We start from the raw sequence: 26,196 nt of genomic DNA, 5'->3' as shown, positions 1-26,196 counted from the left end.
AAAGACAAAATGATCAGTTTTAACAATTGGCTTAATTACTGGTGTCATTCTAAGGGGATCCAATGTCTGTCTGCTTGGGATGACATGCTTGACAAGCCACGCTGCTTCACAAGGGACGGCTTGCACCTGTCACCCCTGGGCTTCCGGATATTGGCCAAGGCTCTTGCCACCCCATAGTGCCTTTTTAGGCAAGGCTCAAAGGACAAACCCACCTCCCTAGAAAACACAAGTGGAAAAAAACTAAGGGTAATGCTGCTCAATGCCAGAAGTCTAAACCTCAAGATGCACGCCCTCGAAGCCCTTCTCAGTATGGAGAATATCGATGTCTGTGCAGTGACTGAAACCTGGTTCAAGGCTCCTGAGAGCACCCCAGCACTATCAGGTTTTACCTCATATCATGCTTTCCGGCCCCAAAACTTGGACCGAACCACAAAAGGAGGGGAGTATCCATATTCATCAAAGATACCCACACCTCCAGGTTAGTGGCAACGCACGAAGCATCGGAGACCATCCAGGTGCAACTAACCATAGGCAAAACTACCTTACAGTTTGTAGCATGTTACAGACCACCCTCTCAAACTCAGGAACCCCACACAGCCTTCCTGAAGACACTAGAGAGTATGAATGTCTCTCCAAATACCATTATATTGGGGGACTTCAACTACCCAAACATAGACTGGGAACATTACTCAAGCCCCAACACCCTAGCCCAAAGGTTCCTACAATTCATAAACTCAAATGCAATGGAACAACTGGTCACCATTCCCACAAGAGGAGACAATATACTAGACCTGATCATCACAAACATGGGGACAAAAGTATATCCCTCTCTGGTAAGATCAGACCATAAATTAATCTCACTGGAAATCCACATCCCGCCCCCACCCCCTGCACAAAAGACCACAGTGAAGAACTTCTCAAAAGCCAACTTCACACTTCTTAAGACTGAAATGGTATCCTTCAAGGCCCCTGGGCTAGTGGAAACCACAACCCACACTGCTGAATCCTTTGCAAATGCCTTCTACGGGCACCTTCAAGAATGCATGGATCATGCAATCCCAAATAAAACCAAGACCCATTCCCCCAAAGGCAGGCGCCCGGTCTGGTGGACCCCAGCCATAAACAAACTCTACAACAGGAGGAGGAAGCTACTACATGACAGAGCAAAATCCCTAAAAGGGAAGGCATCTCTGATCAGTACTAGCAAAAAACTACGATCACTCATAAAATCATCCAAGGCCAACTTTGAGAGAAAAATCGCAAAAGACACAAAAGACAATCACAAGGCCTTCTTTAGCTATGTTAGAAACCTGGGTGGAAACTCCCAGATATGCTCAGAGTTAGTCCAAAATGATACAAAATACACTGAACCCACTGACATTGCCAACATTCTGGCAGACAGGTTCAGTGCAAATTTCTCCCCCGCGTTTCCCCCAAAAGGAGAAATAACTATCCCAGCAGAGTGTAGCCTCCCTAATATCTCAGATGCCCAGGTGAGAGCCGCCCTCTCTAAAGCTAAAAACACAGCATCAATGGGACCGGACGGTGTCCCGGGCTGTGTGCTACATGAACTCCAAGAGGAACTAAACCCACACATAAGGTTACTGTTTAATCTTAGCCTTACTACAGGATACGTACCCAAGGAGTGGCGTACGGCGACAGTGGTACCACTTCACAAAGGCGGTGCTTCTACGGACCCTGGAAATTACCGCCCCATAAGCTTGACGAGCCTGGTCTGCAAAGCTATGGAGAGGATCATTATGGAACTCATAAACAAAGACATTGGGGATCTACAGACATTGGATCCTACCCAATTTGGCTTTGTCAAAGGCAGATCCTGCCTTTTGAACTTGATCGACTTTTTTGAAACAGTCACTAAGGCCATTGATGAGGGTAAGGCAGTTCACACAGCCTACCTTGACCTTGCAAAAGCCTTTGACACAATACCCCACTCGGGCATCATAGACAAACTCACCAGCTTAAATGTAAACCCATATGTCACAAGATGGGTTGCAAACTGGCTCAAGGACAGAACCCACAGGGTCAGAGTTGCTGGAGCTATGTCAGACTCTAAGCCAGTCACAAGCGGTGTCCCACAGGGCTCAGTCCTGGGACCCCTCTTGTTCGGCATTTATTTTTCCGAGGTACAGGCAAACATAGGAGGATTGTGGCTGACAAAGTTCGCAGATGACTGCAAACTGGGTGTCATAATTGATACTCCAGCGGACACAAACATCCTTCAGAGAGGCCTCATTGAAACGGATAATTGGTGCCAGAGCCATGGCCTTAAGCTGAATGCCAAAAAATGTATAGTCATACCCTTTGGGAAAAACAAGGTACCCACAAATTACCACATAGGTGGTAATCCATTAAGTACGGAAGAGGTAATCAGGGACCTTGGGACCCAGGTTGACAGTAACCTCTCATTTGACACTTACATTGCCAAAGTGGTTAGAAAGACCTTCTATATTGCCCACCTTATCATGAAGGGTTTCACATCTAGATCAAGAGAGGTCATTGTGCCCCTGTACTCTTCTCGATTGAGTACAATGCCCCATTTGGGATGTATCTTACCCGTCACCTGCAGCAGTTGGAAAGACCCCAAAAGTTCCTCACCAAGAGGATAAAGGGTCTTAAACATATGTCATATGCTGCCCGACTGAAAAAACTCCAGCTCTATTCAGTCGCATACCGCCTACTCAGAGGTGATCTGTGCCTGACGTACAAGGCCATGTCCAATCCGGAATTAATGGACATGCTCCACCTTAGTAAATCCAAATCCACCAGAGCCACGAGAGCAAGAGACTTAAACCTCAACACAGAAATAAATAGGACGTGCTGGAGGGACAGATTCATAACCCAGAGGCTCCCTACACTCTGGAACAGAATCCCAATCCATGTTAGGCAGAGCCCCTCACTGACTCTATTCAAGAGAAATCTTGACGAGTGGATGGGAGATCGTAGGTTTACCCCGGGGGTCATCTCTGTGTCACTACTAGACAGAGGCACAGTAAACTAAACCCTAAAAGGGCGTAGTATTCTCATCCTAAGGGGTGGTGAAAGCCACGCACACTCTGGCTAGGCTTATAAATGCCCTACGGCAGATAGCCTAGTACGAACCTATGAACCTATGTTATTATAAGGCACCTGGATGGTGTCAGTGAAAATGATGAATGTTTTATGAAAATCATTGATTGTGGTCCTCATCTGAGTTTCAGAGTGAAAGACTTCTCCCATTTTATTGTACCACAAAGGTTTCTAACCATAGAAGAAACCAAACAAGGCCTGCTAATATGAAAGCCCTTTGACAGTATCACTATCTATGAGTCAGTCACCCATGTGGTAGAACATTAGGAGTCCCTTTCCCTGGCAAGGCTTCCTCTAACATGGCAAAAAACTTGAAAGATGACTCTCAACAATTTTATTTCATTCTGGGAGTATCTATCATCCTGCCAAACCCAGTGCAGTGCATTTCCTGATAGCTAATTATTTAGGAGGCCAGATGGACCCCACTTTGGTGTAGAGAAAGCAAAACCTAAGGAAAAGTAAGTACATATAAACCTATCAAAACTATGGCCACTACTTTTATCCCTTCAAAAGTGAGAAGATTAGAGCTCTTCCTGCTCTGATTAGCCAAACAAGTAGTGGTGTGATACCTGGACAAACAGGACTGAAAAGAATGACACCTATTGTGTTGTGAGGTGATATAGGTCTGCTTGTAGCCACATAATACATGCGTCTCACAACCTTTCATCTTCTTGGAGAAACAAATGAGCTAGTGGACTCCTTCAGGTGTATTTCTAGTTCTTAAGCTAATTATAAGGGATACTTTATTTTCTCATGGTCTTCTGGAAATGAGGCACCACAGGAGTAACCTGTTTTCTGTTCAAGTGAATGTTGTGCTCTTCCAGTTCTGCTCAGTTTCATCAAGGTAACAGGAGTTGAAAATGAATATGTTCTTCCTATTGTGGTGTGGACAGTTGTTGCACACGTTTCCCTCTAAGAATACATCTTTTAGTAAAAATCAGAGAAAGACCCAAGACCCAAATTTATCCTTATCTCCCCTTGGGGGTTGATTACAATACAAAGTCGGGTACTTAACTCCCTGACAGTGCAAAATTCCATTCCACTACAAAGACTATCAATTATCCATTAACCAAACTGGACCTTCCAGCAGAGGTCCCTTATGTGACTGAAGCTGCAGAAGGCCTTCTATTTATCCCAGTTAAACTTTTAAGTGGAAGATGTTCTTCATGTGAGTAGAGAAGTATCCTAAACTTCCTCCGTCTTTCAGTTTGCAACTATCCAATTGATTAGCACAACTCTCCTTTTTTGCAGCAGACTACCAGCTGCTGGAGGTGACCTGTGTCATTTTTCAAGCCCTGTAAGACTCAATCCTATTTCTCCACAAAACAAGTATCTCTGTAAACACCTATACTGATGACATAAATTTACACCAACAAATAAAAAGGACTCTCTGGATGGTTAGATTCTTAATCGAGTGGATTCCCAGCCTGTGGAATAAGTAACCTCTACAGGTCAAGCAAACTTCTACTACACCTGTCTTTAAAGATAGTCTTGATTAGACAGGAAGACAAATTTACACTAGGGGTATCATATATAGTCTCCTTGATTTGTCAGGTGGGCACTATTAACTATTCATAAAGGATGGCAAGAACTTTCAAGTGAGAATACTTAAAGGTGTATTTGCTTAGGCCTCATATGGACTGTGTAATTGCTATCCTAGAAATGATCCTATGTTCCTATGATGTTGACCATTTGCTTGCCTTTTTCTCTCTGGGTAAGAAGTGCTTAACCATGGCTTAGTAAACTTTGTCGAAGTGGATCGCTAACTGCACTGTTTTTGCCATCAAGTGGTTAATTACCTTATGGATCATGTTGCCAAAGGCCACTGCATGAGACATATGGCTGCTTCTTGTCAGTGTTTCGATAGTGTGTCCATTTTGGACAATTCTGCCATGACCACTAGTTTGTTGATGGATACCTTTTCCAAGCAGTATTGCTTGAACTGCAAGCCCAGGAGCTGGGTCCTCTTTTGACACTTTATTGTTTTGAGAGACTGTCTTCTCAGCTTTTCTGGGCCTTCTTGTGGCTCCTGCCTTCTGGGACAGCGTAGGTGCTGCTTGGCCTTTTTTTTTTTCCCAATAGTTACCCACTTCAAATGGCCAGAGTGCCCCTGAAGTTAGATGAAATAGATACATGCTTACCATGTCAGTTCATCTGTGAAGAGGACCCCTGCAGGGGGTGCTTGTTGCCCTATCCTCTTGGATCAAGGATGTCCTACTACTGATGGACTGAAAATCATTTTTCATTAAAACAAAATACTTCAGCAGTCAGTAGCAGTATTGTTTGTGTTGGAGAGTCAGGATTCCTTGCACTTCCTATGCAGGAATGCATTCCTGCAGTTTAACTCTGGAAGTCATTGCATCTCACTGATTAATGGAAAATACCCCCTTACAGCATCTTGAAGGAGAAAAGTATGAACTGACCACGTAACTAAAGATAGTAAAAAAATCACAAACACGAAAACTTGCCAAGTTTTTTTCTGAAAGTTCGCTTTTTATTGGTGTTGGCTTGTAACGTTCGTGGGCTGTTTATGTACAGTGTGGATTTCAAGAAGGGCTTGCATTACAAGGTGTCTGCATATTTGTTTTTTCAATGTAACTAAAGATCATAAGTCTCAAATGCTGTAGTTATTTATATATTTGTTAACTGACTTGTTGCCCACAAGTCCTGTTCGGTTAACTGGTTGGTCTGAGAAACACAGTGGCAAATGGAAACCAAGGAAATTAAGCCCCAAACTATAGGATAGTCATTTGTAGCTCAGCACTTTAATCCTTTGTGCTAATCTGCAAGACATGATTTCAAATAAGTTGTCCTACTACTTTCTCCCATTCCCTGTTTCTGAGTAGCCTTTACACTAACCATAGTGGATGGACATAATTTTTAAGGTTGTAATTATGTATCTATTACATGTAAATCACACAAATGTTTGAAAAACAATCTTGACCCCCAGAAGACCAAACCTCAAAATATCCACATCCCTTTCAAATTATATATACCAAGTCTGAAATTGCACAACAGCAGGGAATGGGCAAAATCCCACTCCACCCTGTGCCATGATATCCCACAACCAGCTACTAGCATTTTTCAAAATGCTAGCAGCAAATGTGTTTAGCATTTGATTAAATGACAAGAAACCATATACCCACAATCCATTTGTACCATTTTTGCACATGAGGTTGAGCTGTCACTATACAGTGACAGTCACCTAGAGCCTATGTATACATACTTTTTTTTTTGCCTTTCTGGTGGCAGCAGTGTAAAGATGTGGCAGTTAACAGTGCCACCTCATAGCTCTTGGTTCTCACGTTTGGCTGTTGGATGCATTGCCTTCTCTGTAGAATGTGCACATCTACCCTGTGCCTATGTTTTTTCTTTCTCTTTTTTGTTTTGCTGGGTAATGTAGTGTCATCCTAATTTACACAGATACACTTTTCTAAATTAACTAGTGTTTCTCCACATTATCCACAACTGTGCATGCTCATGTTTGTATGTGGGTGTGTGGTGTGCACGTGTGGTGTGGGGTGGGTGGTGTGTGTGTGTGTGTGTGTGTGTGTGTGTGTGTGTGTGTGTGTGTGAGTGCCCATGTATATGTGTTGTGCATCCTGCAATGCACTTGCAGCCTATCCAACCTTATGTTCTCTCTGTCTTCTGTCCACTGGGTGACAGGATAGGATTTGGATCCCTTGCAGCCCTGAACTGGTTTAAACAGGTAATCAGAAAAAGAATGAATGCCTTTCTTGTATGCTCACTCAATGCATGAAGTCTGAACTAAAGACTACAGGGGGATTGACAAATTCTCCTTCTCTGATGCATGACGTACTTGTGTGCACTAAGAGGGTGTATATATTTCCCCGTACAATGTGTGCCAGAGATTTTGAGAATTGTGCTATACCAGAAATGGACATCCCAGTGGTTACACACTGCAGTGGGCCTTCTACTAGATCAGATAATAAAGTGAGTACTTATTTGCTATTTTTGGTAACTGCGTAATAAGTATGTTCTTGCCAGAGAACAACAGCGACTTTCGAGTCAGTTTGCTTCACAGGCTGCTTTTTTATGAAAGGTTATTGTCATCATCATCATTATTCTCTTTCGGCTTTTCCCGTTAGGGGTCGCCACAGCGGATCATCTCTTTCCATTTCTTCCTATCCTCTGCATCTTGCTCTGTCACACCAACCGCCTGCATGTCCTCTCTCACCACGTCCATAAACCTTATCTTAGGCCTTCCTCTATTCCTCTTACCTGGCAGCTCCATCCTTAGCATCTTTTTCCCAATATACCCATCATCCCTCCTCAGCACATGTCCAAACCAACGCAATCTCGTCTCTCTTGCTTTGTCTCCAAACTGTCCAACATGAGCTGACCCTCTAATATACCGATTCCTAATCCTATCCATCCTAGTCACACCGATTGCAAATCTTAACATCTTTAACTCTGCCACATCCAGCTCTGACTCCTGCCTTTTGTCAATGCCACTGTCTCCAACCCATATAACATAGCTGGTCTCACTACACTCTTGTAGACCTTCCCTTTCACTCTTACGGATACCCGTCTGTCACAAATCACTCCTGACACTCTTCTCCACCCATTCCACCCTGCCTGTACTCTCTTCTTCACCTCTCTTCCACATTCACCATTACTCTGAACTGTTGATCCCAAGTACTTAAACTCGTCCACCTTTACCAACTCTACTCCCTGCATCCTCACCATTCCTCTACCCTCCCTCTCATTTACACACATATATTCTGTCTTAGCCCTGCTGACCCTCATTCCTCTGCTCTCTAGAGCATATCTCCACCTCTCCAGAGTCTCCTCAACCTGATTCCTAAAAGGTTATTGTATGAGTAGGTTTTATGTTCTGCCATGCATGCTGCCCTTGCACAAAGCTGTTTGCTGTGAAAAGGAGCATTCATGCACAACTTTGTACAGCATCCAGTAAGATAGCCACTACTGTATGTGATGTCTTTGCTTTGAATATCTGTTGCATGTAAAACAACAGCCTGTTATGGCATTATTAGGTAAGAGATCTCTGGACATTTATGGTGCTGGATTTTTTTTTTTTTTTTTTTTTATAAGGCATAGTCATAGACCATTGATCAAGTATAGCTGCTTTCTGTTTTTCCTCTATGGTGATGTGCTGTGTTAGTCACTATTTCTACAAGGATTGAGTATTTAAATGGTAATTCTGTTCTTCCCTCTAGAGAAACTAGAGAATGCTGCCTTGATCTCTGTCTGTCCCACCAAAAAATCACACTACAGGTTTTGAGCAAATATGTTGCCATATTTGATATCATTTGCCACTTGTCAGTCTTCCATTTACAAATGCCTTGTGGCAATCCTAATCCTTTAAGTGGTTCTCGGTAATTTTACTATGCATAAAATATTTTGTTAATCATAGATTCATAGGTTGGTACTAGGCTATCAGCCCTAGGGCCTATACAAGCCTAACCATAATAATTCCCTGTCTATTTCTTCCCACACTATTTACTTCCCTGGACCCCTGTCTAGCAGGGCGACTGACATGATCCTCGGGGTGAATTTCCTTTCTCCCATCCAATCATCAAGGTTCCTTTTGAAGAGGGCCAAAGAGGCACTCTGCTTGACATGTATGGGCAGTCTATTCCAGAGTCTGGGTAGTCTCTTTGTCAGGAACCTACCCCTCCAGCATGTTTTGTTTATTGTGATGACAAGATTTAGATCCCTGGAGCGTGTGGCATGGGCAGCAAAGTCTCATCCTGACCTCCTTCACAACATAGAATTAGAGATATTTGTGTTGTGTTGCACTCATTTCACACTAAGGTATGAGGTGAGCATGCAGTGAGCTCCACACTGGCCATTGTCCTACCAACAGCTTGCTTCCTCTACTTTCAGAATATGGGACTTATCTAAGGATGGCGAACTGATTTTCTTTCAGTTTTGTCCTTTTTTTTTCTCTCTCTTAGCTAGCCTTCTGGCACCGGGCCAGTACCCTAATCTGAGATGTAAGAGTTTTATGTGTACATCCTTCCCCATGCCTTTCTGCTATAATTATAATTATTTAAAGTCAAGGCAATGTTGTGAACAGCAGGTAAAATGATCCAGAATAATCTTACAGACATGTTGTAAAATTTGGTAGCATGTCCTTCAAAGGTAGCCAAAAAAACTGAAAAAATGACTGTAAACATTTGAACAAGGAAGCAATGTTGTATTTGTTTTTTTGTTTTTTTTTAAGTCTTGAAAATAGAAACATCAATATGATCTTTTGTATGTGTTTAAATATCTTAAAAATTTCATGTGATGTTCTATTGCATTTGCTGGACTTACTTTTTTTTTTCACTTGCAGTGCTTTTGAAAGGTCTGAATGCAGGCATTCTTCTGAGAGTGAAACTAAAGTGCTGCCTGGAAGTTCCCATTACTGCATTTTAAAAAAAGAAAATTTTAAAGATTGTTGTGATTTTACACATACAGCAGTACTTGTTCCCTTTCATTCTGAAGCTGAACTAGAGCTGGAAATTGGATGCAACAACACAAAACACAGGAGGATAGCCTTCCCCAGTGTTATGTAACAAAGACAAATTTAAACCAAACTGAAGTACATTGTCTGCGTTTTAAAAAACACAAAATAACCCGTCATCTTTGGTTGCCTTTGATGCGTCAGTGAGGGCTGTGTCTCTTGTCTAAAGTAATCAGACCTATAAACAGAAAACTGAAAGACTGAATACTAAAACAGTTTTGCTAAATCTGTAAGTAAAAAGAAGAACCTTACGATGGACAACATTAGAGTCACTCCTGAGTCATCAGAACATAAAGGAGCATCCAGCGAACAGGATGTTGAATGTCAGATGCAGAAATGTAAAACTGTTCTAATGGATCTTAAAAATGTTCTTTCTGCAGTAGAAGGTGTTGACAAAGATGACATAAGAGAGTGGCTGTAAGTATATGGCAGTTTTTAGATCCTAAAAATCAATTATTTCTGCTAAAGAAATAGTAAAAAGTAATATAGCCAGCTTTTACTGTGACAGGCCTTCTGTTGTGGATATTGCATGTGGAAACTTCCATTCTTTGATTTCTGTAGTATCGCTTATTTAAAAAAATCTCAAGTTTTCATGCCAGTGGTGGCTTACTCTATTTGATTCAGTGACTGAACCCTATTTTTCAGGTGTATGTCAGCATTCACAGTTCATTTTCCTTTCACCAAGTCATGCATGCTGTCACTGTCGTAAAGCTTAGAGAATGCATGTATCAGTGGTCTCAAGTTCCTTCCAACCTGTGTATTTTAGATTGCTTTTTAGCATTTGCTTAAAAAGTCCTACAATCAATGACAAAGAAACCTAGGTCAGTAAAATGTGACTGCAATCATAGATGTCTACATTATTTGTGGTCATACCATGGAATCAAAACGTTTTGCTGTCTGCTTCAGTCCCATGGCCCACAGATGTTGAGAAAAGTTTATAGCATTTGTCAAGGTCTGGCATCTGGAGTGAATAGAAATTAAGCTAAATATGTGACAAATGGGAGTGGAACAAATGCTTCAGCTCAAGGTCTCCAGTTCTGGCTCTGTTTAACAAATTCTTTTCACATATAGTGGACTTTGCTTTTCCACCAGGGTGCTGTGTCTCTAGCAAGAGATCATTTCCCAGTCCAAATCTTGAATTTGTTTAAAGTTGAGCATTAAAGTACATCCTAGGATCTAAGCTTGAGAGTGAGACTTGGGATTTAGCTGCTACTTCATCTGATGTACAGGGGATGCCTGAGGTTCAGAAAGAGAAGGAAGAGTGGATGTTTGAATTCCCAAGGTATGTCTCTTAGTCAAATTTCAGGCCCTGGAAAATAGCAACATTCATCACCCCAGATGGCAATGGTCATTCAGGTCCACAGAGGCCTTCCTCATAAGTGTTGCATTACAGTAATCTATATTATGAGTAGTAGCAAATGGCCAAGTGAGTGCTGACACCGCAATATTTATCAAGTCGTCCAGGTGGTGCTGGTGTTAAACTCACACAGCCTTCCAGATTTTGTGCTGTTCCATTATCAAACAACAAAAAATATGGCATTTCTTGTCAGTCGATTGCATCTTCCAGTAAATGAAGTCTCTGGTAGGCTCATGTAAATCCACCCTAGACGGATGATGTGAAATTGTTCAATCTCACCGTTTGTTCTTACACACGGGTTCGGAGCCGATCCTCGGCTCCGAGTCAGCTGCATCATCAGCTCCGCATCTTTGAGAAAGCTCGAGGCACAGTAATATCCCATGATCCACAGGTGCTAACCCTCAGATCTAGTTTGCCGCTAGCAGCAGATCGCATATGAGAGGCTCGGGCCAGTATATTTTTTCAATATTCTTGCTATATTTCTTCTTTAAGTAGATTTATAGTTATTTCTTAGTGTTTAAAATAAATAATATAGTATAGGAGTGTTATTTGTGAGTGTAGTTAGATTCGATTAGATAGTTAAAATTTTTCTAGTTAAGGCCTACGGGTTTTTTCTGTCAGGATTGACAGTAGTCGACATAATTTCTTGTAATTTTTTTTTTTTTGCCTTAACTCTTTTATATATATATATATATATATATATATATATATATATATATATATATATATATATATATATATATTATAGTGTGCTGTGTTTTGGATTTCTATAATATACTAGCTCAGAATTAATCTGCTGGTTTATTATAATTACTATTATTATTCTAGACTTTTAAAATTGTTACACTTAGATTTATATTGTGTGCTTCTTTAAGTGTGCTGTGTTTTTTGGACATATACCATATTCAAAATGTCAGAGAAAGCCAAATCAGGCTTTAAGAGATGTCAGTGTGGACAGAAGATGTCCATTACTGATAACCACTCATCCTGTGTCTACTGTCTTGACCCTCTCCACTTGCAGGAAGACTGTTCCATCTGTCATTCCTTTAGTGGGAGGGTCATGCTGGAAAGACGCAGGAAGTTGGTTCACAGAGGGTTGCTTAAACCCAAATTTCAAGAGGCCCTGACAAGGCTGAACAAGTATCCAAGTCTTCGAAGGGGTCGAAGTCTTCAAGATTGTTGGAGCCCAAGTCATCAGCTCCGAGCACTTCTTTCCAGATTTAGACGCCGGCTCCTATGACCTCGGTGCCAGGCATCGAGCGTTTATCTCTGATCGAGACTCAGGTCTTGGAGCTGGTGTCAGAGGTACCACTGCCTTCTATCCTTCGCTCGGTGACAGCTTCCGCCCCTTCAACCCATTCTTCGAGGCCGCTTTCCGACTCTGATGTGGACCGAGTGGTACAGAAGCTTATGGAGAACTCGGCTCTGTCCAAACTAATTGAGGTTTCGAAACTCGAGACTATTCCTGTCCCCTCGACACTTCCTCCTCCGAGACCCGTCGACTCATCGGAGCTAGGAATCGAAGAACCGATGATCGTAGAGCCCTCGGTGCCGAAGCCTCCAGTAGCACTATCAGCTCCGTTGACCTCGACTCCTTCGGAAACCAGCCGGAGAGTCTTGGAGCCAAAGATCGTTCCTAGGTTCCGGGTGGGACAGTCGAACCGAGATGTCGGTTACGACTCTTCCCCTTGATGCCTTGGCTCAGATCAGTTCAGATCCGTCCTCGGTGTCGGATTCCATGGTCCTGGTTCCGGAGAAACGACCACCTTCTTCGGATCGGGTCGGATCTTCGGATCGGGGCACTGGTGCCTTTGACATCATGAGGAAGGTCTTGTCTGATCAAACACATACATCATCAGTATCTTCTTCTCCTTCCCCAAAAGGTCCGCATTCTGCTTCTGTGCCTTCAGCCCCTACCAAGCGTCGAGACCCAATGCCTCAGACAACCCCACAGGGCGACCCTGGTTCCTCGGATGCATCCCCAGAAGCTCCCGCTGAGGATGTTCCGAGGAAACGATTGTGCAAGAGGAGGCACATTGATTCCCCCCAAGAATCTCTCACATCTGACACCAATTTAGATGAAGCAGAAGGGTCCCCATGGTCCCCCTCTGAAGATGTCTCATTTGCGGACATTTTGGAAATCCTGAAACAGAGGGGAGACTGGCAAACCCTTACTCCTTCTGTGGATGAATCGGTCTTGCTGAAGGCATTTGGGGCTCAACCTTCTACCTCCTGGGTGACCCCGACATTTGACAAACTCATGGATCTAATAGCCCGGAGGGCTTGGGAAATGCCCGATACAGTGGAGCCAGTCCCTCGCAAGCCAAACAAATACATGATGGCCCCCAGGACAAATCTTATCTTACAAAAGGGGTTCCCGTGGATACTATGGTGGTGGCGGCGGCCACTAAGAAGGAGATGTCTGAATCATTTTCCTCTGTCCATCCCCCTAATAAGGATTCTAGGACGATGGACAGATATGGGAAGCTCGTAATTAGTTCTGTGACTTTTTCCATCTGATCGCTCAACTACCTTATGCATTTCACGCATTTACAGAGAGATCTCATTAAGGAACTGGGAGATACTCTCCAGGGAAACACAGATGCTGCTGTCGCCAAGAAAGTGACAGTGCAACTTAACACCCTAAGCTCCATAGTGAACTCGTCCATGAGGCTGATTTCATACGCAGCCGAAGGGTCGAGTAGAGCGGCAGCTTTAGCGATCGCCCTAAGGAGGCAATCCTGGTTGCGCTTATGCTCCTTTGTGGAAGCCTTCAAGTCTTCCTTTGCCAACGCCCCCTTTGATGGTGCCTCCTTGTTTGGGCCCAAAGTAAAGGAGACTCTCATGAGGTGTGAACAAGAAGGGAAGACCCTGTCTGCCGTAGGGGTCCATTTTTCCACCCCATCTAGACCCTACCCAAAAGGGCAACGAGGTGGAAAAATGTGGTTCCGAAAGACTCAGGGATCCTTTCAGCCCACCCAAAGTGAGACCCCCTCCAGAGGCAGAGGAGGGGGAAGAAATGGAAGACGCTGCCCAGCCGACAGAGGGGGTCCGCAAAATCAGGGCGACAGAGATACTTTCTCTGGGAAGCCCTTCCAGCACTCCTGAGTGCAGGCCCAACTGTCCTACTCTGGAGGCAGTCGGGGGTCGCTTGGCTTTTTACCCAGAGGCCTGGCTAAATCTTACATCAGATTCCTGGGTAAAAAGCATAGTTACCAGAGGCTACAACATTCCATTCATCAGAATGCCACACAACTCCAAAAAGCTCCCAGACGTTCCACCCAGTCTGCGAGACCAGGCAACTGTAGAGATAAGAAGGTTGCTCGAAAACAGAGTCATCCAACCAGTCCCGGTGGACCAAATAGGATCCAGAACTTACTCAAGGTTCTTTTTAGTTCCAAAGAAAACAGGGGACTGGAGGCCAATTTTGGACCTCAGCAAATTAAATGCCTTCATGAAAAAGGAAAAGTTCCGGATGGTCACGCTACAGTCAATCCTTCCCTTTCTGCAGGAGGGCGACTGGATGTGCTCTATAGATCTCAAAGATGCATGTGCTCTATAGATCTCAAAGATGCATACTACCATATCAAGATGGCCAGGGCATCCAGAGATCATCTGCGCTTCCGGCTGGGAGCCAGTCATTTCCAGTTTCGCGCTCTGCCCTTTGGTCTCACCTCAGCCTCCAGGGTGTTCACCAAATGCATGGCAGTAGTAGCGTCTCACTTGAGACGAAGGGGATTCTGGGTGTTTCCTTATCTAGACGACTGGCTCCTATCCGCCACCACCGAGTATCATCTTCTGCAAGCCAGGGATTACACCATCAGCCTCTGCTCCTCGCTAGGCATAACAGTAAATTTTGGAAAGTTTGTCTTACAGCCGTCACAGCGTATCTTATTTATAGGAGCACAGCTAGACACTTTCCTGGCTCGAGTTACTCTCCTCCCACCAAGAGTGTCAGACCTCAGACATCAGATCTCGGTCCTTCTCCAGAGCAAGAGAGTCCCTGCGTGACAAATATTAAGAGTACTAGGCTTGATGGCAGCCTCCCTTATCGTAGTTCCCTTAGGCAGGATGCATATGAGGATTCTTCAATGGATGCTATTCGCCCAGTGGTCTTATCGACAGCTTCCACTATCTCACAAAATCTTGATCACGAACTTTTGCAAAAAGGATCTCTTGTGGTGGATACACAGTCAAGATCTAACACTAGGACGACCGTTTGTGTTACCCAGTCCGGTAGCAACTCTAACCACGGACGCTTCCCTGATAGGGTTGGGGGGGGGGGTTTCAGGGACAAACAGTCCAAGGTCAATGGTCCAAATTGGAGTACAACCTGCACGTCAATGTTCTAGAGCTGAGGGCAGTGTTTCTAGAGTTGCAACACTTTCACAAGTCCTTACCTCAGGGAACAGTGACAGTTCAGACAGACAACATGTCAGTGGTCTGGTACATAAGCAAGCAAGGGGGAACCAGATCTTACCCATTATGCAGAGAGGCCCTCAGAATTTGGCAATGGGCAAAGTCCACCGGACGCTTTCTGATAGCAATGCACATCCCGGGGACTTCCAACGTAATCATGGACAGGCTGAGCAGAGCCATCCTGTTCCCTCATGAGTGGCCCCTCAAACCTCAAATGGCAGCAGAGATCTTCCGCAGATGGGGCCAGCCTTGCTGCGACCTGTTTGCATCCCCATTGAATGCCAAATGCAGAAGCTACTTTGCCCTATTACCCCCTCTGGTGGGTGTCCCCAGGGACGCACTGGTACACGATTGGCCCCCGGGTCTCCTTTATGCTTTTCCTCCTGTTCCACTAATTCCCAGGTTCTTGCAGAAAGCCAAACATCTGGAGAGGACCATAATACTAATAGTCCCATTCTGGCCTTGACAAATCTGGTTTCCCTTCCTTCAATCTCATCAAGTGGAGGAACCATGGATGCTGGACCCGGAGCCAGACCTGTTGACACATTCGTCGGGAGTTCCTCGCACCTTCCTCAAGTCCCTCAAACTGACAGCTTGGCTGCTCCACTTCCCATCTTAGCCAGGTAAGAGTTACTATCCCCTGCAGTACAACAAATTATTGTATCTTCTCACAAACCATCTACAAGGAAATTGTACAACAGCAAATGGAATCATTTTGCACACTGGGCCTCCAAACAAGGTATAGATCCATTCGGGGCTCCAGTACACAAGATACTAGATTTCCTTACCACACTTTTTCCAGAAGGTGCATCAACGTCCACGATAAGGGTTCAACTGGTGGCTATATCCAATTTTCATGTTGGCCACGAAGATAGTTTTCTTATGTCCCACAGGCTTTGTAAAGCGTTTATGAAAGGTACCTTTCACCTCTGTCCCCCCTTTCGTAATCCAGTAGCCCCTTGGAATCTTAATCTCATGCTGTCACAACTCATGTTGCCCCCATTTGAACCAGCAGCCACAACTCCGTTAAAATTTCTTTCGTGGAAAACACTCTTTCTGGTTGCCATTACTTCCGCCAGGAGAGTTTCAGAGTTGCAGGCTCTATCTATCCAACCCCCATGCATGATTTTTCACCCAGATAGAGTAACCTTGCGCACCAATCCATCCTTCCTTCCGAAGGTTTGTTCGATTCAAAATATCAATCAATCTATCGAACTACCTACCTTCTTCAAAAACCACTCCAGTAAGTTAGAATACATACTGCACAAATTGGACGTCCACAGACAGCTGAGATTTTACTTCCATAGGACAAAGGAATACAGAAAGTCAGACCAGCTATTTGTCTCATATGCTGACCAAAGGAAAGGACAGGCAGTAATGAAGGTTACCTTATCCAAATGGGTCTCAGACTGCATAAATTTTGTATATGCTGAATTGAAACAACTCCCTTTCAAACCCAGAGCTCATTCTACAAGGGCGATCGCTACCTGTTCAGCCCATACTGCTCATTTGCCCTTAGATACCATTTGTGCAGCGGCAACTTGGGCAAAACCACATACTTTTATCGCCCACTATAAACTAGACAAAAACTCCAGGGACAGGGCGACGTTTGGTTCCACTGTACTCAGGAATGTTCTCCCTTGAGACACCCAGGAAAAAGGAGCTAGGGACGCTACCTGTATGTAAGAACAAACGGCGAGATTGAACAATTTCACATTGAGAAGTTATGTCTTACCATAACGATCCATGTGAATTGTTCATCTCACCTTTGTTCTTACATTCCCCCCCTCCATCCCCCGTCCTACGGTTTGGGAGAACGGGTTCAACTGAATTCTTCTTCAGTCTTTTCTAGATATTGTTAGTATTCTTGTGCATGAGTAATGGCATCTTTTCTCCTCTATTGAGGGTAGGGTTCCAGACAGTGGGTAGTGTTTGTTTCTAAGTGTTCAAGACATAGTTCTAAAGGGATTCTTCTGGTATAGCAAACTAGATCTGAGGGCAAGCACCTGAGGATCATGGGATATTGCTGTGCCTCAAGCTTTCTCGAAGATGCGGAGCTGATGATGTGGCCGACACGGAGCCGAGGATCGGCTCTGAACCCATGTGTAAGAACAAAGGCGAGATGAACAATTCACATGGAACGTTATGGTAAGAACATAACTTCTTATTATTTCACCAGTCTTCAGAAGAGGCATAATGGCTAAGCACTTCATCTCTCATACACAAAGTACAAGGTTCTGGCCAGCACTTATGTGGAGTTTGCATCTTCTCCCTGTGTCACTGTGAAGTTCCTACAACCTCCCAAAAGTATGCTGTTGTTTTCACCTTAAAATCACCCAAAAAATTGAATGGAGTCATGGGCAGCACCATAGAATCTACATGGTATTTGTCATGGTAAGAGTTGTATAGACAAACAGCTTTAGGCATCATCTGTGATACTCAGTATCTTCTAGATAGGAGATCAAGGATCACAGACTCTGCATTGTGTCAGGGCTAGCCACTGACTGTGTCATAACTGACTTTTGTTAATTTGGTCGCGTTGACTGCTGTTACCAAAAATGGGCCTGGGTATTTGTCGGTGATAAGTGGGTTGAGGACCTGGCCTACTCTGACTTACTCTGTCCTACATCAGGCACCTATGCTAATGGTGGGAGGGGGTCCATGTGCCCATATTGGTCAGTGTGTAACTGCCATAAAGCTCAGTAGCTCTGGGTCAATAAGCTACTGGCTGTCCAGTGGTCACTTGCCCATCTTGGTTTACCTGAGATAGCTCTGTTATGCAAACACTGGATGTAAAACAACTGGCCAAACAAGAACTAAGGATTGCTACACACAGTATAGGTTCACTGACATGATGCATCTTAGAAGTGCATGACATGATGGTGATAAATTTTATTTAATACTTTAACCAAACTGAGCACAGTTACTAATAAGACAACTTACTTATATAATAAACAACACGTACTACACATTACAGCCTACACCTTTTTACTGTACAAGGTTTGATTTTCATTAGAGATACAGATGATGATTATCCATTTATCTCGGAAATGTGTTCCTACAAATACCCAGCACAACATTTAGTTTTACTTTCTTTTTATACAGTTTTTATCTAGATCCATTTGTCCAAGTATTCTTTCAAAGTCGATACTTTGTTGTTTGCTTGATGTCATGCAGTCTGCTGATAAGCTGATTTTTGTTTTGCTTCAAGGTTATTTATGTGACAACCTTCAAGACTTAGTGAGTCATTCCTGTCTCTGGTCTTCCCTGCACCTGTGCTAGTAATCACTTTAGGAATTAGGAAGTCATTCTTATCTGCAGTTCCTTGCAGCTGTGCTAATCACGGAACATTTATAGTCACATAGTATGGATGACAGGCATGCATATCAACTTCTTCATTTTTCTTCTTTTCATTTATTTTCAGCAAAAGAATGTTTAACCCTTTAACATACTCTAACAGTTCCCCTTTTTGTTTTAAAAACATGTAAAACAGTTTACATTGATATGTATGCTTTAGTTAAATCAGAATTTTTATTGTGATTTGCAGAAAACACATTAGAAAACAAAATCTTTAGTTTTTTCTTGATCCAGTATGTCAAAGCACAATTCCAAATAGTACAATGATAATAAGCATCACAACGAGAACTGGGTGTATAAGCCAGTTTAGTAACGTTTTTCCTTGCTCAGACCATCCTGTAAAAATGTCCCACCAATTATGGCCTGTGTCTGCTTCAGTTTTGTCAGCTAACTTAATTTGTTTTCTACAATTACAGAATTTAGTTCATGTCTTAGAATTGTTTTATTAACCTTTTGTTGAATTAACTATTTGCTTTCATTTATGACTTTATGTAATGATTCTAGTGAAAATCCTGCATTAATTATTGACAATGCTTGTGGATTTCACTGGAAAGACACTGCCACTTTGCTTTCTGGAGTGAACACATATGTCTCATTATGCCATGTTAAATGGGTTATATTATTAATACAGCCTACAAAAGAAATTGTTTAGTAAATGTTAAACTTTGATTTGTTACAATACACACAAACTGTGGAGCTATTTCAGTAAACATTTCAAAACTAAAAGGTAAGATAGTCCATTTACACAAGTTTATGGAATGTTGTAAAAAAACATGGTTCATACATTGGAAAATGCTGACCACATATTAACCCATTAGCTGTATACATACAATGTTCAATTTTGTGAGTTTTATTTTGTAAATCAATATAATTTCCTTCTAACTTGGGTAAATAGTACTGGTACGGATATAATGGTGGTCCAAATACCAATGGTAAAACTACAACTTGACACATTACATTTGAACTTGTCACATTATAATGTGTCATTTTTACATTATAATGTATGATTTTCCCTGTACAGTATGTATTTCTGCAGACTGTTTGCTGCCAATCCATCTCAATCCAGTTGGCACTTGGAATCCTTTTTTCAAACATTGTTCTCCACACATATTCATTATTTAATATCTGACCTTTGTCTAGTGTAGGTAAATAGATATTAACTGTTGCTTTTATGATATTAATTTATATTGATATAATTTTCACATTTCTTAATATCTCAATAACCAAGTAACATTGACAGAACACCTTAGTCTCATATGAAAGCACTCAGCTAGATGAGTAAAATGCTGCTGACAGTATATGAGTAACTTGAGTGGTTGCAGAGATATTGTAAGTTGTTTACAAAATATTACATTTAGCAACTGTGTTTACTGTGACTTATAAAATTTGGTTTGAGCCTTAGAACCTAAATAATACTACCACTGTAAAAAAATAATTTGTGCTGAAGAGTTTGCCATTTATACTTCTTTCATAATCCTTGTGGTTCTAGAGATATGCACATTTGTTTGAAATGTGAGTACATACTTTGATTCTGTCAAAAGGATTAGGCTCCGCCCTTTGGAAGTTGCAGTGGAAACTTCCTGAGCTCCACTGGAGTGAATGAGTTAAAACATTGCAAACATTCCTTATGAAAATGAACATACTTTTTTTGTGATACCCATATAGTGGGTAACCATTGTGCTTGTAAATGTACAGTTTGTAAAATATCTTGTCCTGTTCTACAATTCCATTTGACTGTGGGCGATAAGGCACATGAAATGTTTGCTGAATTTCCAACAGATTACACATTTGCTTTATTAAATCACTAACAAACTGTGCACCGTTGTCCAATTCAATAATTCTCGGCCACAATGACAGAAAATATTTTTCCATAAGGCTTTTGCTGTTGCCTTTGCTATCATGGTTTTGGTGGGAATTGCCTCAACCTATTTGAGAAGTATCTGTAACCTCCCTTTGTTGTTGGCAAAGGACCTGCATAATCTATTTGAACTGCATACCTTGGTCCATCTCTTGGCTATACTCAGTGTAACTGAGTTTTTTTTTCACTTTTAGCATTTACCTGCAAACAGATTAGACATTCTTCTACAACTATATATGACCACTCCTTCCTCTCCACCACAATAAAATACAACGATAATACCCAATGGATCAAAGAAAAGCAGGGCACATACAAAACTTTTATTTCGCTCTCTCCATTATCGTTGTATTTTATTATTCTACAACTAGCCTACAGACCTCTTTTAAACTTGGATTCCAATACTTTTCTTTTACAACTGCGCATAGCTTATCAACCCCTAGATGTCCTAATATCTGGTGATTTATTTTGACCAACTGGTGTGCTAACTGAAATGGCATGTAAGGCAGCTGTAATCCTTTTGTAGTAGAGTACGCATAGTACTCTTTCAGTGGTATTCCTGCAATTATGCGCTGGCCTGTTTTTTTTCTTTTAAATTTTGCTTCTTTTGAATATTTATGAGGTCTTCTTTAATTGACTGTTCATCTAGCTCTTTGAAAGCATTGATTTCTACATCAGTATATACATATTCTAAAAGTTCTTTTTCATTTTGTGCTGCTTGTTGTACCAATGTATCAGCTAATGCATTTAACTTGAAAGTTTCTCTTGTCAGTTTCTGATGTGCTTTTACCTTTAAAATGTTGTATTGTCCCTGCTGATTTGACATTATTACTTTATGTATGTCTTTTAACACTTCAGCATGCCATAACGGTTTGCCTGCACTGTCTACAAATCCTCACCTTACCCAGGTATCTATATGCAGTCTTAAAGAATTTACTATATAGGCACTGTCTGAGAAAATGTTAACAGGATTGTAATGCTGAGTACATACTATACTGCCTCTAATTCAGCTCTCTGAGCTGAAATATATCCTGGTAGTTTGATCAACTCAGGAGAACCCAGCTTTGGATTCTCCAGAACTATGACAAATCCTGTCCAGTATTTATCTTTGTCCCAAAACTGTGCTCTGTCCACAAAGACAGGTGGGTTAAAATGGTCAAAATCAGATGCCAAAAATTGTAAGTCAGGTGTCATTATTTTTTCTAAACAGTTATGCTGTTTTCCCTCATATCCTAAATATTTGTCCCCTGTCTGTATGGTGACAGTTTTCATTCCAAAAAGTGCCATACATTTTGCAAACACTGATTGACTAATACCATCTGTGATTTTATTAATTTCAAAGCTGTCTATTAAAGTTTTTACTGCTTAATGTGGGGTTTGTACTATAATGCTGGAAAATACAGCCAATTATTCAGTTTGTTTGATACCCCAGTAAATGGCTAGCAATTGCTGGATACAATGATGATAGCCCATTTCTCGGGGTGTAATTTTCTACTGCAAAATATGACTGGAGGTAATGTTTTTTCCATTCTACTGTCACTGCCATGTGGCCATTCCTGTAATTGTATAAGAGATAACATATTTTTTTTTCCTGCTGCTGCTTGTAATGCAAATGGTAACTTTGGTATAGGTGCTATTAATTCTGTAGCTTGTGCTAACTTTACCTTCATTTGTGAAAATGTTTCATTTTCATAAGGACACTACTGTAAAAGAGTGGAGTTCTTTTGTTCCTGTAACATTTTGTATAGAGAAGCAGCCATAGCTGCATAATCTTCTATAAATTCCCTATTGTAATTCATGATGCCCATGAATTTGTATAAATCTGCTATTGTCAATGGCTTTTCCATTTGTAAAATGTACATAGGGTTTACAAGTTAGTATTAACAAGCACAGTGCACTTTATTCATTTTATTCATTTTATATCAAGTACCTTGAAAAGCACTGTTGTATTAAGAAGATATCACTTTAAATTTCAAAAGGTCTTGGCGCCAAAATTGTGTATATAATAGATATTGTAGTAAAGATGGCAGTTCTGATGAAGTCTGCATTAGACAGATGAAAGCGCTTAACTCCTATTCATATACAGAGTTCGTTCTCCAATATTCTTGTTTTTATTGTTTTTTTGAATAAATTGTGACCTGTTCAAGCTGAGGAGTCATTGTGCCGTCCTGTACCCTAAGTTTGTTTTACATTGTTGCTACTGCTGAGATTTTCCACCATTTGTAACATACCTTGCACACTGATCGGGCAAGGAGACCTTTCCGATGGTTTGATGATAGTACCTAGAAATTTAACTTCCTGTGCCATGAACTGAATTTTTTCACTTTTAACCGTAAACCCTGCTTGCTGCAGAGTATGAAATTTTTTTTAAGAAGCCGTACATGCTCCTTCACTGTTTCAGACTGAAGTAATATATCATCAGTGTAATGCAGTACCGGGTCATCTTTTTCCAAATGTTGTAGAATGCAGCTATCGTCTGATGAAAAATAACTGGACTGTTCTGAAATCCCTGAGGCAACCTCATCATACCATATTGTTGATTTTTAAATGTAAAGGCAAATCGTGGCCAGTCTGTCTTTCTGAGTGGTATGGCAAAAAAAACAATTAATAAATCTATTACTGTAAACCACTTACTTTGTGGTTTAATACGTGCTGCCAGTTCTGGAACCCCCGGAATTAGATATGCTCTAGGAGTTGTATATTGATTAACCTTTAATAAAGCAATGAAAATATGGTAACTACCGTCTTTCTTCTTAATGGGCCAGATTGGCGAGTTTGTAAGACTCACCTTTTTGTATGATTCCTTTCTTTTCCCATTTTGCAATACATTTTTCATATGTTCCTCTGCCTCCCTCAGAATGGGATATTGCTTTGAAATGGCAGTATGTAATCCTGATCACAACCCACCTCTACTGGCATTTCTAGTTTTCCACAATCACTGGGTCCCTTGGACCACAGGTTTGGGAATTTTTGTATATGCTGTCACACATCCTCACTGTCTCTATTTACATATCCTGTAGGCTTGTCAGGTTTTTCAAGTAGAGAGATTGCACAGCAACCTGCACTTACCTCTACTTTTCATTTTTCCCTGTCTCCTTTCCACAAAACATTGTTAGGCAAATCAGTTACTATGCCCAAAGGTCCGGAAATATCCATACCAGTAATGGTAGTTGAACAGGATGGATGCCTCAAAAATGCACCTTTCTATGACTGCCCTTCTTGGTGAAACTTTGTCTACATCTCAGTTACCTATTGCATAGCATCCCATACCACTGAATGCCAAGATGCAAACTTTTTTTTTTGTAGGATTTACAGGTAACTGTCTATTTGTGATGGATATTGCCGCTTTGGTATCCAATAAAACATGGCACAAAGAAAGCATCAGGCTGCAAGGCAAAGACAGAGAGATAACAAAAGTTAGTCTTAAGAGAGCCTTCATCAGGGATACCAGTCCACAGGGCATTTAAAGCAGATGGAAGGAGTATTTCCAAAAATCTTTTGAAGGAAGAAAACCCCACAGAAGCAGTATTGCCTCAGACACAGGATATAATGAAGGAGGAAGAAGAGTTTGCTCTAGAAGTAGGAACACACTAAGGAATGAAGTCAGGGAAAGCAGCAGGCCCAGACGAGGTCACAGCAGGTATGTTTAAAATGTTGTGTGAGTTAAGGGAGAAATTACTCCTGAGGGTATTTATAGCAATATGGAGAGAAAGGCATATACCAGATAGCTGGAGAATAATCATTTTAGTACCAGTGTGCAAGACCAAAGGTGACATTAACAACTGTGGGAAGTATAGGTGTGTCAAACCCCTTCCACAGTACATAAAAAGACTGGAGAGGGTGATTGGTAAATGAATATGCAGGATAATAGAAAATAAGATGAGAGATGAGCAGTTCAGATTCAACTCGGTATGCAACACAACTTACCTGATGTTTACAGTGAGAGCTAGTTGAGAAGAAGGTAGAGATGAGGAAATAGTCCAGGTAGGCATTCCTACAGTTGGGGATAGCATATGTCTAGGTCCCAAGAAAGCTGATTTGAGCAGTCATGCAGTTGTTCAGAGTCTCGGAATCATTGATAGAATAAATGCAGGATATATGCAAGGACACAGTGACATAAGTATGATTAGTGTTCAGACTCCGAGTGGTTCCCAGTGGAAGTGAGTGTGGATTAGAGGTTAGCTCTGAGCCCATTGCTGTTCACACTGGCAATAGTCTATATTAGCAAACAGGTAGGAGGGGACAGATCAACAAAGATACTGTATGCAGATGATGTAGCTTTACAAGTGGACTCTGAACAAGATCTTCAGAAAAGGTTAGGTAAATTAGAATGCAAAACTAAAGGCACATGGAATAAAACTGAGGTAAGACAGTTGTAATGGCAATTAAAGGGGGAATCTGAAGAAGCTGAGAATTGAGATAGAAGGGAGCACAGTGGAACAGGTTAACAGCTTCAAGTATGAGGGGTGGTTGAGGAGACGGGAAATCTGTATCAGGATGTCAACAGAGAGAACAAGGAGCTGAAGCCAACTGTCACAGAAAGTCAGGGGTAGTGTGTGAGAGATGAATGCTAAAGAAGCTGAAAAGAAAGGTGTATTAAACAGTGGTATGACCAATACTACTTGATACAGAAACCTGGGCAGTGAAGGAGGCATAATACCTGAGGAAGCTAGAGGTGATGGAGGCAAAGTACTTGAGACTGGTGACATGATGCACACTGTGGGACAAAGACATGAGGACTTCAGATCAGAAGCCCAAGTAGCTGTAATTGCATAGAAGGTCAAAGAGAGCAGATTAATGTCATTCAGGCACATGCACAGGAAAGTATAAGACAATCTAGTAAAGAAAATGTGGGACAGACAGGAAGAAGACAAGAATAAAGTAAGGCTTTCAGCAAAGAGATGGATGGATTGTATGAGAAAAGACGTGACAGTCAAGCATGACTGTCAAAGAAGGTAGGAGAGTGACACTGAATCAAGACAGATGGTGAAGGTAGGAGAGTGACACTGAATCAAGACAGATGGTGAAGGTAGGAGAGTGACACTGAATCAAGACAGATGGTGATAGTTTAAGTGACACTCCGACCTAAGTAGGAAAAAATGGGAAAAAAAGAGGCAATGGTGATGATCATCATCATTATGACAGTCAGATTCTAATGTAAGGATAAGGCACTATTCATAATCTCAACCTTTGGTCCATACCTGGGACTGTATGGTATGGAAAACTCAACAGAGAAGGCAGAGCAGTTGAAGGAGTTAGAAGTTATGGAGAGGAAGTGCCAGAGATGGGTAATAGGATGCATACCAGGGGACAGATAAAAAATGAGGACTTCAGATCAGAGGACCAAGTAGTATAATTACAGAGAAGGTCAAATCAAACAGATTATTGTGGTTTGGACACATGTGCAGGAAAGCAGAAGACACTTTGGTGAGGATGAGTTGGGGCTGACAGGAAGAAGCCAATAGGAAAGAAGGGATGGATTGTGTGAGAGAAGATCTGTGACAGGCATGATCTTCAAAAAAGGTAGGAGGGTAGCACTGAATCGACAGAGATAGTGACACCCCAATCCCATGTAGAAAATGGAAAAAAGGTGGGGTTTGGTGATGATGATGGTTGAGGGAGGAACAA

The 26,196-nt window shown here is 41.8% G+C and overlaps 1 protein-coding gene across 1 annotated transcript in view; it reads left to right on the top strand.

Moving 5' to 3' along the window:
- Positions 1-9,431: 9,431 nt before the first annotated feature.
- LOC122797871 (nuclear GTPase SLIP-GC-like) overlaps positions 9,432-26,196 on the top strand; it is a 1,420,327-nt gene continuing 1,403,562 nt past the window's right edge. Inside the window, exon 1 of the mRNA XM_044066393.1 lies at positions 9,432-9,997. Within this exon, the coding sequence (XP_043922328.1) occupies positions 9,834-9,997 (164 nt within the window). The 5' untranslated portion in view covers positions 9,432-9,833. The remainder of the gene's footprint in view (positions 9,998-26,196) is intronic.

The sequence above is a fragment of the Protopterus annectens genome, chromosome 3.part1, assembly GCF_019279795.1.
Source record: "Protopterus annectens isolate FY-2018-M chromosome 3.part1, PAN1.0, whole genome shotgun sequence".
Taxonomy (NCBI): Eukaryota; Metazoa; Chordata; order Ceratodontiformes; family Protopteridae; genus Protopterus; species Protopterus annectens.
The sequence above is the reverse complement of the archived record's forward strand: the minus strand, read 5'-3'. Positions and strand labels throughout refer to the sequence as shown.